Below are 14,133 nucleotides of genomic sequence, written 5' to 3' on the forward strand. Positions count from 1 at the left end.
CCCGTAGGTGTGCGTTTTACGCTGCAGAGAGATGTATTTGGAATCAGGGTTCTGTTGTGTCCCCAGGGAATTCTGCAGACTAAAAGCGTGATGTCCCCGAGGCAATTGAGTTCCTATCTTAACTGATTTGAAACAACAGGAAAGTTTCTGTAAGGCTTTGGGACGGACCTGAAAACACTTAATAAATGGGGGCTTAACACCCAAGGTATCTAATAAGGCCTACCCGCTTAAGAAAACTGTGCCTAGGCTGGGTCTGGACGTCCAAACGCTTGGTACCACTTACTTGATTTACAAACAGAATTAAAAAAAAAATCGGGGGGTTTTGCAAAAAGGTTTTATACGCTGTCATAAAAATGTTTAGAAAATTAATACATAAAAAGCTTCGAGTTAAAAATAAATGACTTGTTGGATTCATAAGCTATTTAAAGTATGATTATATACTTTTTCGCTTAATATGGATTAATAATGAAAGCCAAATTTCAATAAATCAGCATGAGATTTAGAAGTATGCCTTAAGACTGGGTTCTGCCACGAACCTCCAGCACCGTCTGCCTGCCATAGTGTGTTCAGATAACTACCCTGTAAGCATCACTCATAAAGGACATGTCATTTCATTCATTAAGGTGAAAAACGAGGCTGATCTCGGGATTCTTCGCAAAACATTCATTGCACAGAGAGCAAAGTAAAACTGTAGCAGCCTGAGGGGAAAGAAGTGTGAGTCAAGTTGAGATGTGATTCATGTGTGGAGGTAACAAAGGCATTCTCAAACGCACAGAGTGACAGGACAGGAAGGCGCAGACCCCTTCTCCCTCCTGCGGCCTCCATCCACCCTGCGGTTAGAAGGTTCTAGTATTCGGGGAGCCGCTGGCGAAGTAGAAATGTGGTTTCCTGCATGTTCAGCCCACTCCAACCCCACATCATAAAGCCAAGTATGAAAGATGTGGCCGGCAGAATAAAGGTGCACACGCGGTGATCACCAGAACCTGTGAACATGGCCCCGGACATGGCAAAAGGGACTTTGCAGAAGGGATTAAGGGCCCTGAGGCGGGGGTGACCCTGGGTTCCCAGGCAGCCCAGCGTCCTCAGGAGGTCCTCAGGAGACAAAGGCAGGGGGTAGGAGTCAGAGAGATGGTCAGACCCCCAGCTGCTGGCCGTGAGGATGTCGGAGGGATCTCAGGCCAAGGAGTTTGGGTGGCTTCTAGAAGCCAGATAAAGGTGAGGGAAGAGATTCTCTTAGGGTCTCCAAAAAGAAGACGGCCTTGCCAACACCTTGATTTTAGGGGACGCCTGGGTGGCTCAGTCGGTTAAGCGTCCGACTTCAGCTCAGGTCACGATCTCGCGGTCCATGAGTTCGAGCCCCGCATCAGGCTCTGGGCTGATGGCTCAGAGCCTGGAGCCTGCTTCCGATTCTGTGTCTCCCTCTCTCTCTGCCCCTCCCCCGTTCATGCTCTGTCTCTCTCTGTCCCAAAAATAAATAAACGTCAAAAAAAAAAAAAAAAAAAAAAGAAGACGGCCTTGCCAACACCTTGATTTTAGACTTCTGAGCTCCAGAACTGTTGTAAGAAATTGGTTAAGTCACTAAGTATGCAGGAATTTGTTACAGCAGTCACAGGAAGTTCACAAGACGGCTCTGAAGCAGAGGAAAATGCCTCAGCATGGGGCACAAAGAACGCCTCTTCCCAGCCTGAGTTTTTGTGAGACGACTTTGAACTTTCCACGGGCTCCTTCAACATGACTCTGCTCCCACAGCGGCGCATCTTGGAGCGATCTGACCGTTTTTTAGAGAACAATGTCTTTGCATCTTTGTGTTTGAAAGGTAGCACTTTTCAGATAGATGATATTCTGACTAGAGATTTTATCCAAACCGTAAGCATCCATTCGTAAGGCGTTGGGAGGGCTGGTTTTTGCATTCCTCAAAGAAGTATCTCCTAATGATAACCACAACAGGGGGAGAAGGGGAGCACTTTCAACCCGTCCCCCAACATTTCAACCATACAGAACATGCCGCAACATTTTCAATACTCCTGTATCTACTGCCAAGGTGTATGAAATCCTATCGGTTTACCATCCTCTATCAGATTTCTTGAAAGAAATCTGATACTTTACAGGGGTGCCTGGGTGGCTCAGTGGGTTGAGCATCCGACTTCGGCTCGGGTCATGATCTCACAGTTCATGGGTTCGAGCCCCGTGTCAGGCTCTGTGCTGACCGCTCGAAGCCTGGAGCCTGCTTCAGATTCTGTGTCTCCCTCTCTCTCTGCCCCTTGCCCGCTCACGCTGTCTCTCTCACTCTCTCTCTTTCTTAAAAATAAACATAAAAAATAAATAAAATAAGATAAAATAGAAAGAAAACATCACAGATAGAGTTGAAACGCCCTGTGTATCACCTCCAGAATCCCAAGATCCCTTCCACGTCCTCCCAGAGGAAACCATAATCACAAATTTAGTGCGTATTATTGCCATGACATACATTTGGATCCACAAACTACATATAACATTTTCCCGACTTTCAATTTTAAAGTGCCCTTATATACTATACACACTCTGTGACTCGACCTTTTTATCCTACGAAAGCTGCTTAATATTGATAATCACTACAGGTTTCATTATAGGGTTTAATGTAATAAAATAAAATGCCAAAAGAAACTGAAGCAGGAAATACACCTTCCAAAAACACCAGCAAAGAAATACACTCCACCAATACAAACAACAGTAGAAGACAGAAAATAAAAGCTTCAAAAATAAGAAAAACGACATAAAATACATCAGAATTAAAGCCAACAACATTAACAAAGCAATAGTTGGCATAAATGTGTCCTTTAAAAACAAATGGATGGGGCGCCTGGGTGGCGCAGTCGGTTAAGCGTCCGACTTCAGCCAGGTCACGATCTCGCGGTCCGTGAGTTTGAGCCCCGCATCAGGCTCTGGGCTGATGGCTCAGAGCCTGGAGCCTGTTTCCGATTCTGTGTCTCCCTCTCTCTCTGCCCCTCCCCCGTTCATGCTCTGTCTCTCTCTGTCCCAAAAATAAAATAAAAACGTTGAAAAAAAAAATCTTTCTCCTTAAAAAAAAAAAATAAAATAAAATAAAATAAAAATAAAAACAAATGGATTTTCTGCTTTGAACCCTAAAGCAAAATTCAATTATGCACTAAAAATGAGAGATGCAAGGAATTTTAAAGGTTGAAATTCACAGGAGGTGAAAAATTATTCCAAAATTAAAGGCTAGTTTTGTTTAAAAAGCAGAGGTGGGGTGCCTGGGTGGCTCAGTCGGTTAAGCGTCCTACTTGGGCTCAGGTCATGATCTCACGGTTCGTGGGTTCAAGCCCCACGTCGGGCTCTGTGCTGACAGCTCAGAGCCTGGAGCCTGCTTCGGATTCTGTGTCTCCCCCTCTCTCTGCCCATCTGCTGTTAGCACTCTGTCTTTCTCTCAAAAATAAATAAACATTTAAAAAAAAAATTTTAATGCACATTACTGGGCACCAACTCTTACTTGTTAAATCTGAACGTCCTGACGTGAAATTTGACAGCCAATGATTAAAAAGGTTGATGCAGCAGGCAAGCCAGATTCCAAAGCATAAAAACAAAGAACACAGCTTCTCCCTAAGATCTAGAGAACGTTTTAAAACTTGATCACAGGGTACACCACACAATGAAACTCAACACGTTTCAAAGATTCAGGACACTAGACACATTCTCAGACCACAGCACAATAAAGCAGAAACTTAACAAGATAATAAAGATAATGGGGATCTACAGAAAGTCCACAGAAAACATCATACTCCATGGTGAAGGACTGAATGCTTTTCCCTAAGATCTGGAATAAAGCAAGGAGGTGTGTTCTCAACACTCCTGTTCAATATTGTACTAAAGGATTGAGCCATTGCAATCAGACAAGAAAAAGAATTTGTTTTTAAAGAGAGGGAGATGGGCATTTAAACACCAAGAAATTGAAAATATATATATACATTCTCTCTCAAAATACTTTGAGATAAATTAAAAAAAAAAATGTTGTAAATATTTTTCCTAATGGGCTCCGTGTCCATAATCTCACAACCTTGAGATCAAGAGTCACACACTCTACTAACTGAGCCAGCCAGGTGCCCCTCTAAATAGTTTTGAAATATGTGAAAACAAAGCTAAACGAAAGCTTTCCTCTGGTTAAAGGCCTCACCTTGGAAGCTCCAGTGACTCACATTTCAAATTAAATATCAGGTTGTCAGAAAGGCCCCGAGGTTAGTCACTCTCTTTTTATCTATCACGGCATCATCCTGTTTACATCCCCAAGAGCACTACCAAAATCTGCAATTATTTAATTAAAGTATTTGGTTAGCTATTTCACATCTGTTCCTGCCCCTCACTCCATCATGGATCTGGCTATACAATGAGCAGAGTTCACTGCAAAATGAAAACATAGCAGGGGGATCCTCTGAATATCAAGATGGGGGGCACCTGGGCGGCTCAGTCGGTTAATCGTCCAACTCTTGATTTTGGCTCAGGTCATGATCTCATGATTTGTGGGATCAAGCCCTGTGTCAGGCTCTATGCTGATGGCACAGAGCCTGCCTGGGATTCTCTCTCCCTCTCTCTGCCTGTATCCTGCTTGTGCTCTCTCTCTCAAAAATAAACATTAAAAAATATACACATATATATAGGGCACCTGGGTGGCTCAGTCGGTTAAGCACTAGACTTCGGCTCAGGTCATGATCTCATGGTTCGTGGGTTCGAGCCCTGCATCAAGCTCTGTGCTGACAGCTCAGAGCCTGGAGCCTGCTTCGGATTCTGTGTCTCCGTCTCTCTCTGCCCCTGCTCAGCTCATGCTCTCTCTCAAAAATAAACATAAAAGAAAAAAGAATATCAATATGGATACACTAGAGTATTTAACCAATCACAGGACCTTTGTGAGACACACTTGGGTGACTGCACATATCACAACCGACGAGGCCGTCCTGCTTCCCCACTCCTCGAATATATGTGCAGGGAGGGCAGACACCTCATCCACCTTACGCACAGCCACCTAGCACAAGGAGTTCCCCACAACTGTTGGAGGGAGCAAGGGATAGAGACCGGAAAACAGTGCGCTTGTGACACCCCGACGTCAGCCAGCCCTCAGAACTGGATGAAAGCTACAGATGCCTCCCCAGATGACGCGCTATGCCCCAACATAGATCCTGCATCGAGCACAAGACTGCTCGTGGAGCCCTTAAAGAAACGTATCCGTCAGCCCAGTAGGGTCTACACAGACACCAGATGAGGGATCCCTACTTTAGAGAAAGGCAGCAACAAACGACGTGACCAGGTACCACTTAGGTGAGAGGAGACCCGACAGGCAACCTTCCTCATCAGCCGCAGAGAAAGGGGAAGATCTAGACAAAGGTCAAATGACTTCCAAGGGAGAATTTAGAAAGCACAGTCCCCCTGCATCCAAATGTGGCATGGGCCCTTGTACAGGTCGTTCAGGTTCAAATCCTGGGTCCGGCACCGTCTAGTCATCTGACTCTGGACAAGCTCCCTTATTTCTGTTTGCCCTTTTGTAATGTCGGCAGGTGAACAGCTACTATCTCTTGGGCTTGGTGAGAGTCAATGATGAACCACACAGAAGTGCTGGAAACAGAGCAAGCAACCAACAGGTGACGCTGGTGCTGGTGATGGTACACATCAGAGCTCTCGGTCTCCACTCAGGCAAGTCCGCCTCGCGGGTGGGATTTCTCCCAAGCTGTCAAAGGCTGCTCCACTCCCCGCTGTCCCGAGACCGACTGCACTCTACCCTCCCCACCATGGCATCGGCAATCCTGATCAAAGAAATCCGATATCCCTTGGGGTCGTTTGATTTCTACCTACCGTCAAAACGATTATAGCAACGCCAGACAAAATGACAAAAGGCAGGAAACCACACATCATCAGGTAACTCTGACAAACAAACTCTGTCCAGTTCCTCCACATCTCTGCCCAGCCTTTGTCCGTTTATGTACATACTCAGAATACACTGGACGGAGTCACACATACCATTTTGCACGCTTTATTTTTCACTGTGCACCCAAAGCTCTTTCCGTGTGAGCACACGTTCTGTGTTGACACAGCCGGGCACGAAACAAGTTAGCACCTAGCTAAGGGACCGACAGGGGCAGGATGACTAAGTAAAATACTGAAACAGACTATTGAAACAAAAGTACTGAATTGGGGGCACCTGGGTGGCTTAGTCAGTTAAGCGTCCAAATTCGGCTCAGGTCGTGATCTCGTGGTTGGTGGGCTCGAGCCCTGCGTCTGTGCTGTCAGCTTGGGATTTTCTCTCTCTCTCTCTCTCCCCATCTTTCTCTGCCCCTCTCTTGCTAGCATAATCTCTTCCCATAATAAACATCTTTTTTTAATACTGAATTTTGAAACAAAAGGTACTCTGTTTCAACAACTAAATTAGTATGACGATTCTCAGCAAAATCCCTTTCCACATTGCTGTTCACATTTATCAATCTTTTCCAAAAGGACACGCCCCACTCGGCATAGCTCAATGGCAATTTCCCCCACTAAAAGGTCCCTTCTCAGATCTAGACCTCGGAGCTTTTCTTCAAGAACGTGCATGGGGCGCTTGGGTGGCTCAGTCAATTGAGCGATTGAGCATCCGACTTCGGCTCAGGTCATGATCTCACGGTCTGTGAGTTCGAGCCCCGCGTCGGGCTCTGTGCTGACCGCTCAGAGCCTGGAGCCTGTTTCAGATTCTGTGTCTCCCTCTCTCTCTGCCCCTCCCCCGTTCACGCTCTGTCTCTCTCTGTCTCAAAAATAAATAAACGTTAAAAATTTTTTTTTTAAAAAAGAACGTGCAGAAGCCTACTTCTTTTCAAACAGTCCCATCAGAAGGGCAAAATCTAACCATACTTCTGTAGCAGAGAGCTAAAAGGTACCTTACAGGCAGCAAGTGGTCTCTAAAACCCAATGAGGTTGCTGCTCTGATAGAAAGCTTTCCCACAATCAATTATTTTATAGGTTTTCTGACTGGTGTGAGTTTTCTGATGTGTGATAAGGGACGAGCTCTGGCTGAACGTTTTCCCACATTCGCTACAGCCGTACGGTTTCTCTCCAGTGTGAGTCCTCTCGTGCCTCACGAGGGAAGACCTCTGACTGAAGGCTCTTCCACACTGATTACATTCATAGGGGTTCTCACCGGTGTGAGTCCGCTCGTGTTGGTTAAGCGAGGAACGATCACTGAAGGCCTTTCCACACTCGTTACATTCATAGGGCTTCTCGCCCGTATGCGTTCTCTTGTGCAAGACCAGGTAAGAACTCTGGCAGAAGGACTTTCCGCAGTCTTTGCATTCGTAGGGCTTTTCCCCTGTGTGAATCCTCTGGTGCTGGGTGAGAGACGAAATCCTGTTAAAGGCTTTCCCACATTCGCTGCACGCATAGGGTTTCTCTCCAGTATGAGTTCTCAAGTGTCGTGTGAGGGTTGAGCTGTGCGTAAAGGCTCGCCCACATTCCTGACATTCATATGGTCTCTCTCCTGTATGGATTCTCTGATGCTCACTCAGGGAATGCCTCCGGTTAAACACTTTCCCGCAGTGGTGACATTCGTAGGGTTTCCCCGCTGTATTCACCGTGTTGTGTGTTGTGAGAGCCATACCGTGAGGAAATGATTCCCCGCTTTCGGCGGCTCTGTTGTGTTGACTGAAGGCACTATTGTGGCTGACGTCTTTTCCACATTCGTTCCCTTCACAGGGTCTCTGATCTGTATATGCCATCCGATGATGGTTTAAGAATGGATTAGCTACCAAACTCTCAATATCTAGACCACAGTCGTGGGAATGTTCTTCTATAGAACCTCCTTGAGATGAAGCAAGGTCTGAGCTCATACTACAGGCTTCCCCAAACTCATGCCAGGCAGTGGTCTCCCTTTGAGCAAACACCTCCGCCTGGGGGTACGCCAGCTGCCTCAAAAGCCTGTGCAGGGCTTCACGATTCTCCTCAAGTTGACCATAGCCCCAGTCTCCTTTGGGAAGCTTTACTATAGTCATACCACTGGGTGGTTCTTCCCCCCAAACCACCTTCTTACAAGATGACTCTTGGCTTTTCAGTATGGCAGCCAAATCTGAAATAAATTGAGAAAACGGGGGGGGAGAGAAGAAACTTTTAACTTAATAACGGCGGCACAAAAGTACTTCCAACATGCATGAGGTACATGTGAATCCGCGTTCAAGTATCAGCGCTCAACACAGGGAGAAAACAGGAAAAGCTCCCGAGGCCAGGACGCAGTGTAAGAAGTTTGCCGATGATGGAAAACGGGGGGGAATGTAAATGTAGAAGGGATGGCCCTACAAAGGAGGGGGGATGAGAATGGCAAGGAGAAAGAATTGTCAAGAAGGCAGAGAGGGAAGATATGTAACAGGAAACACAGGTAGAATAGCTTCCAGAAGGAAATGAGGGGCGCCCGGGGGGCTCAGTCGGTTGAGCGTCCGACTTCGGCTCAGGTCACGATCTCACAGTTCGTGGATTTGAGCCCCGCGTCGGGCTCTGTGCGGACAGCTCAGAGCCTGGAGCCTGTTTCAGATTCTGTGTCTCCCCCTCTCTCTGCCCCTCCCCCACTCATGTTCGTTCTCTCTCTCTCTCTCTCCCTCCCTCAAATAAACATTAAAAAAAGAAAAAAAAGGAAAAAGAAAAGAAAGAAATGAGATATATTTCCTCTGCACCCAAAGGCTTATAGAAGTCAGCGCACAGGACAAGCCTGCTGGAGAATGAATGAAGGTATCTGAGAAACTGCAACCAAAGACCTCAACCTTCTCCTTATGCAAGAGGGCGTCTGTGGAGAGACCCGTGACCTGCAGTCCCCAAGACGCCGCCCCCATTCAGTGGCTCGTATCTGCCTGGCTCTCACCTGAACAGGAGGTTTGGGGAGTTCCTTCCCCCCCCAACCACACAGCTGCTCCTTGCTCCAGCTGGAAAGGCACCACTGGCAGAAAGAGTGAACCCCCCACCCACGGGGAAGGACCGGCGGCCTGAGAGGCTTGGGTTGCGGACAGTGCACCAAACTCAATGCCTGCATCAGCACTTCGGGTCTTCAAGGTTTCTGGAAGAGACAAGAGCACACTGGAGACATGGCGTGTTGACCAAGCTGAAGATTTTATTTTCCTAATTAAAAACTTGCAGACCTCGGGGCACCTGGGGGGCTCAGTCAGTTAAACACCCGACTCTTGATCTCGGCTCAGGTCACGATCTCACGGTTCGTGGGATCGAGCCCCGCGTCGGGCTCTGTGCTGACAGCTCAGAGCCTGGAGCCTGCATGGGATTCTGTGTCACCCTCTCTCCCTGCCCCTCCCCTGCTCATGCTCTGTCTCTCTCTCTCTCTCTCTCTCAAAACTAAGCAAACGGTAAAAAATACTAATTAAAGAAACCTTGTGGCTCTCACATTTCCCCAAGGAGATCTACAAATGGCCAACAAGCACACGAAAAGATGCTCAACATCATTAGGCATCAGGGAAACGCAAATCAAAACCACAGTGAAACACCATTTCACACTTACTAGGATAGCTATTATTTTTTTAATGTTCATTTATTTTACACACACACACACACACACACACACACACACACACACACACACGTGTGAGGAGGGGAAAGGCAGAGAGAAAGGGAGACAGAGAATCCCAAGCAGGCTCTGCACTATCAGCACAAAGGCTGACGCGGGCCTCGAAGTCACGAACCGCGAGATCACGCCGTGAGCTGAAGTGAGACGCTCAACCGACTGAGCCACCCAGGCGCCCTCTAATTTTTTTTTTTTTTTTTTTAAGCAAAAACAGAAAATAAGGATTAGAGAGGATGTGGGCCAAGCGGAATCCTTGTGCGTGGCTGGTAAGATGGTGAAACACAGTCTGGCGGTTTCTCACAAAGGGAAGCACAGAGTCTCCATATGACCTAGCAAGTCTGCCCCTAGGTGTGCACCCGAGAAAGATGAAAGCAGGAACTCAAAGTGCTATTTGCACATCTGTGTTCACGGGAGCATGATTCTCAGCAGCTACAATGTGTCCACCCGTGGATGTGTAGATAAATAAAATGGGGTCCATCCACACACTGAAATATTACTCGGCTTTAAAAACCAAGGGCAGGGGCGCCTGGGTGGCTCAGTCGGTTAGGCGTCCGACTTCGGCTCAGGTCACGATCTCGCGGTCCGTGAGTTTGAGCCCCGCGTCAGGCTCTGGGCTGACGGCTCGGAGCCTGGAGCCTATTTCCGATTCTGTGTCTCCCTCTCTCTCTGCCCCTCCCCCGTTCATGCTCTGTCTCTCTCTGTCCCAAAAAATACATAAACGTTGGGAAAAAAAAAAAAAAAAACCAAGGGCAGGGGCGCCTGGGTGGCTCAGTCGGTTAAGCGTCTGACTTTGGCTCAGGTCATGATCTCACAGTTCGTGGGGTCGAATCCCATGTCGGGCTCCGTGCTGACAGCTCAGAGCCTGGAGCCTGCTTCGGATTCTGTGTCTCCCTCTCTCTCTGACCCTCCCCTGTTTACACTCTGTCTCTGTCTCAGAACTAAATAAACATTAAAATGTTAACCTCATTAGTATCCTGTTACCATATCTAAAAAAAAATAAAATAAAATAATAAAAAAATTAAAAACCAAGGGCAGGGGCGCCTGGGAGGCTCAGTCGGTTAGGTGTCCAACTTCAGCTCAGGTCATGATCTCACGGTTTGTGGGTTCGAGCCCCGCGCCGGGCTCTGTGCTGACAGCTCGGAGCCTGGAGCCTGCTTCAGATTCTGTGACTCCCTCTCTCTCTGCCCCTCTGCCGCTCATGCTCTGTCTCTTGCATTGTCTCAAAAATAAACATTTAAACAAACAAACAAACAAACAAGGGCAGGGGCGCCTCAGTGGCTCAGCTGGTTAAACGTCTGACCTCAGCTCAGATCATGATCTCGTGGTTCATGAGTTCCACCCTGCGTCGGGTTGTCTGCTGTCAGCAGAGAGCTCACTTCAGATCCTCTGTTCCCCTCTCTCTCTCTCTCTCTCTCTCTGCCCTTCCCCCCCTCAAATAAACATTCTTTAAAAATTAAATAAATAAATAAAAAATAAACAGGAAGGACATCCTCCCACCTGCCACCACGTGGACAGACCCGGAGGACACTGTGCACAGTGACAGAAGCCAGACACAGAAGGACACGTCCCGCGTGACCCCACTCACAGGGGGTCCCTAGAGGAGCCCCGTCCACAGAGACAGAGAGTAGATGGTGGGAGCCAGGGGTGGGGCAGGGGGCGGGGTGTCAGTGCTTCGTGGGGGCAGGGTCTCAGTCTGGGGAGATGGAAAGTTCTAGAAACAGATGGTGGGGGTGACTGCACATTTTGAATGTAATTACTGCCAGTGAATTGTATACCCAAAAATGGTTTAAAAGGCAGATTTTATGTTATACATGTTTTACCACACATACAAAAACATGTTTCATGATGACTCTGTACCCGAGGGGACTCCGGGACATTATCTAAGCCTCAGGTGAGATGTGCGGCTCGGCAGCAGCTCTGGGAGAAATCGGGTCACTTGCAGTGTTGGAGAAACCAGTGGACCACTCACCCCACAAGGGCAGGGGCCACACAGCTGCCTTATTCACCAACAACCCCCCACTTCCTAACACGGCTCTGGACACACCGTGGAGGCTACGTGCGTGTGAACCGATGGGCAGGTGCGTGCACGGCGCTGGTCTTACCCAGTGCGGCCAGGTTCCTGTAGGTCTCCAGCATCACCTCTCTGTACAGCCTCTTCTGAGCAGGGTCCAGCAAGGTCCACTCCTCTCGGGAGAAGGCCACGGCCACATCCTCGAAGGTCACTAACTCCTAAAATATCACATCGATTCTGCTCAAGAAAGGCCCCCCCCCCCACCTTTTTACAAGAGGGCCGAAGGCCGTGGCCAACAGGAGATCTACGGGGAGCAGGGAGCGAAGCCCGGAGGTCAGATTCTGCTAGCACGCAGATCTCGCGGGAACACATGGCCCGTTTCCTACTGAACTGGTGAGTCCCACTTTTGGATCTGTGAGCCCAACATTCCCACTTGAGAATCTCCCCCTGCTTATTCTAGAAAGAGGTAGCTTGTGGGATCAGACGTGTATTACTGACTTTCCAGGACGTGGCCTCCTCATCTGCTCAATGCAAGGAAAATGGAAGAAACTCTTTCTGCTTCACGGGGTGCAGTGAGGCTGAGTAGTTCACGCCGGTCGGGGCATCTGCTAGCGATATGGTCAGAGAACCCAGAAGCCACACCTGCCGATCCGCACGAGCGGAGAAATGTGGCAAGAGCGCTGATGGGCAAAGGAAGGGCACGTGGAGAGGGGATGGCGAATGTGTGGTGCCTGGCTGGCTACTGCAGCCGTCCTGGCTGGAACCAGCAGCTGGGCTGCTGTCTGTCGTGAGGGGAAAAGTTACCTATGGACTTTGAAAGCGATGGCTCCCACCCCAGGCGAGCAGACCTGCTGGACGCGCTGGCTGGTTTTGGCCATTCTGGCTGAAGTTAAGGTGGTTTTTGGTTTCGTTTTTTTTTTTTTTTTTTAATTTTTTTTTTTAACGTTTATTTATTTTTGGGACAGAGACAGACAGAGCATGAACGGGGGAGGGGCAGAGAGAGAGGGAGACACAGAATCGGAAACAGGCTCCAGGCTCTGAGCCATCAGCCCAGAGCCTGATGCGGGGCTCGAACTCACGGACCGCGAGATCGTGACCTGGCTGAGGTCGGACGCTTAACCAACTGCGCCACTTAGGCGCCCCTGGTTTCGTTTTTAAAAAGCACAGTCCTGAGGCGCCTGGGTGGCTCAGTCGGTTGAGCGTCCAACTTCAGCTCAGGTCATGATCTCATAGTTTGTGGGTTCGAGCCCAACATTGGGCTCTGTGCTGATAGCTTGGAGCCTGGAGCCTGCTTTGGATTCTGTGTCTCCCTCTCTCTCTGCTCCTCCCCTGCTCACGCTCTGTATTTCTCTCTCTCAAAAATAAGCAAACATTAAAAAAAAATTTAATAAATAAATAAATAAATAAATAAATAAATAAATAAATAAAGATGCAGGCCTGAGCTGCTAAGGGGCTCCCGTGAAATCCTGCGTGGCCTGAACAGGCGATGACCCTCCGGCCTGACCGCCTAGGTCTGGGTGGCTCCGTTTACTTAACATGAAGACAGATAAGAAGGGACCCTGCCTGGCCTCATGGCATCTCAGCTCTCCTGCTGCCGAGGGACAAGCCACAGCTTTGTTTGGAACCCTGACCCCACAGGTCCCGGGGGCAGCGTGGGCTCCAAGCTGAAACCTGACAGTGTCCCCGGGGGCTGTGCCAGCCTCAGCGAGCACCAGGCTGGCCTGAAAGTGGGTGTGCCTGCGATGACCAGGACTTCCATGCAGGGGCCAGAGCAGATCAAGTACCCCTCTCCAGGGGGCCCCAACAAGGACAACATCCAGGACACTGACTGGACCCTTGGGATCGCCTGCAAATGTCCACAGGGAAGGGCCTGTTCCCCCAGGGACCACCTGAACCTGAGCCGTCAGTCGGCCCTATATTTCTGGTGCAGACACTGATCACTTTCTCAGACTTGTGGCTGCCATCCGAAGCCGAGAGCTAAGGGACAGGGACCCCATCTACCAGTCCCCACAGATGTGTTGTCCCAGTGGATGGTGACCTCTGCTGTCCTGATGCTCATGGCCTGTAAGGCAGCTTCACATTAAACACAGCTCTTCCAGGCTTACAAAGACTGACCCAGCCTCGGGAAGGAAGGACGTCCTGCCGCCTGCCACCACGTGGATGGACCCGGAGGCCACTGTGCACAGTGACAGAGGCCAGACACAGACGGACACGTCCCGCGTGACCCCACTCACAGAGGCTCCCCAGAGACAAGAGAGTGGATGGTGGGAGCCAGGGGTGGGGCGTTGGTGCTTCATGGGGACAGGGTCTCAGTCTGGGGAGACGCAAAGTTCTGGAGACGGATGATGGGGGCGGCTGCACGACACTGTGAGTGCGCTTGGTGCCGCTGAGCTGTGTGCTTAGAGAAGGTTACGATGGTGAATCCTTTACCACAACTGAAGTAACGAGACGGTGCTTCCCAGGCGGCCCCCCGCCACGGTGGGGGAAGGGCTCCCTGCCGAGGACAGAAGCTCAGCTGTCTTGGGGGGAAAGACGCACTGAACGGCACGTCTGTGCTTCT

At 49.1% G+C, this 14,133-nt stretch overlaps 1 protein-coding gene across 1 annotated transcript in view; it reads right to left on the reverse strand.

Moving 5' to 3' along the window:
- Positions 1-5,997: 5,997 nt before the first annotated feature.
- The window catches only part of ZNF554 (zinc finger protein 554), a 36,850-nt gene continuing 28,714 nt past the window's right edge, over positions 5,998-14,133 (reverse strand). Inside the window, exons 8-10 of the mRNA XM_086682988.1 lie at positions 11,665-11,791; positions 8,855-9,046; positions 5,998-8,071 (exon numbers count right to left, since the gene is read on the reverse strand). Coding sequence (XP_086539114.1) covers positions 6,912-8,071; positions 8,855-9,046; positions 11,665-11,791 — 1,479 coding nt within the window. The 3' untranslated portion in view covers positions 5,998-6,911. The remainder of the gene's footprint in view (positions 8,072-8,854; positions 9,047-11,664; positions 11,792-14,133) is intronic.

The sequence above is a fragment of the Puma concolor genome, chromosome A2 (genome assembly GCF_028749965.1).
Source record: "Puma concolor isolate L17-30 chromosome A2, mPumCon1.1.hap2, whole genome shotgun sequence".
Classification (NCBI taxonomy): domain Eukaryota; kingdom Metazoa; phylum Chordata; class Mammalia; order Carnivora; family Felidae; genus Puma; species Puma concolor.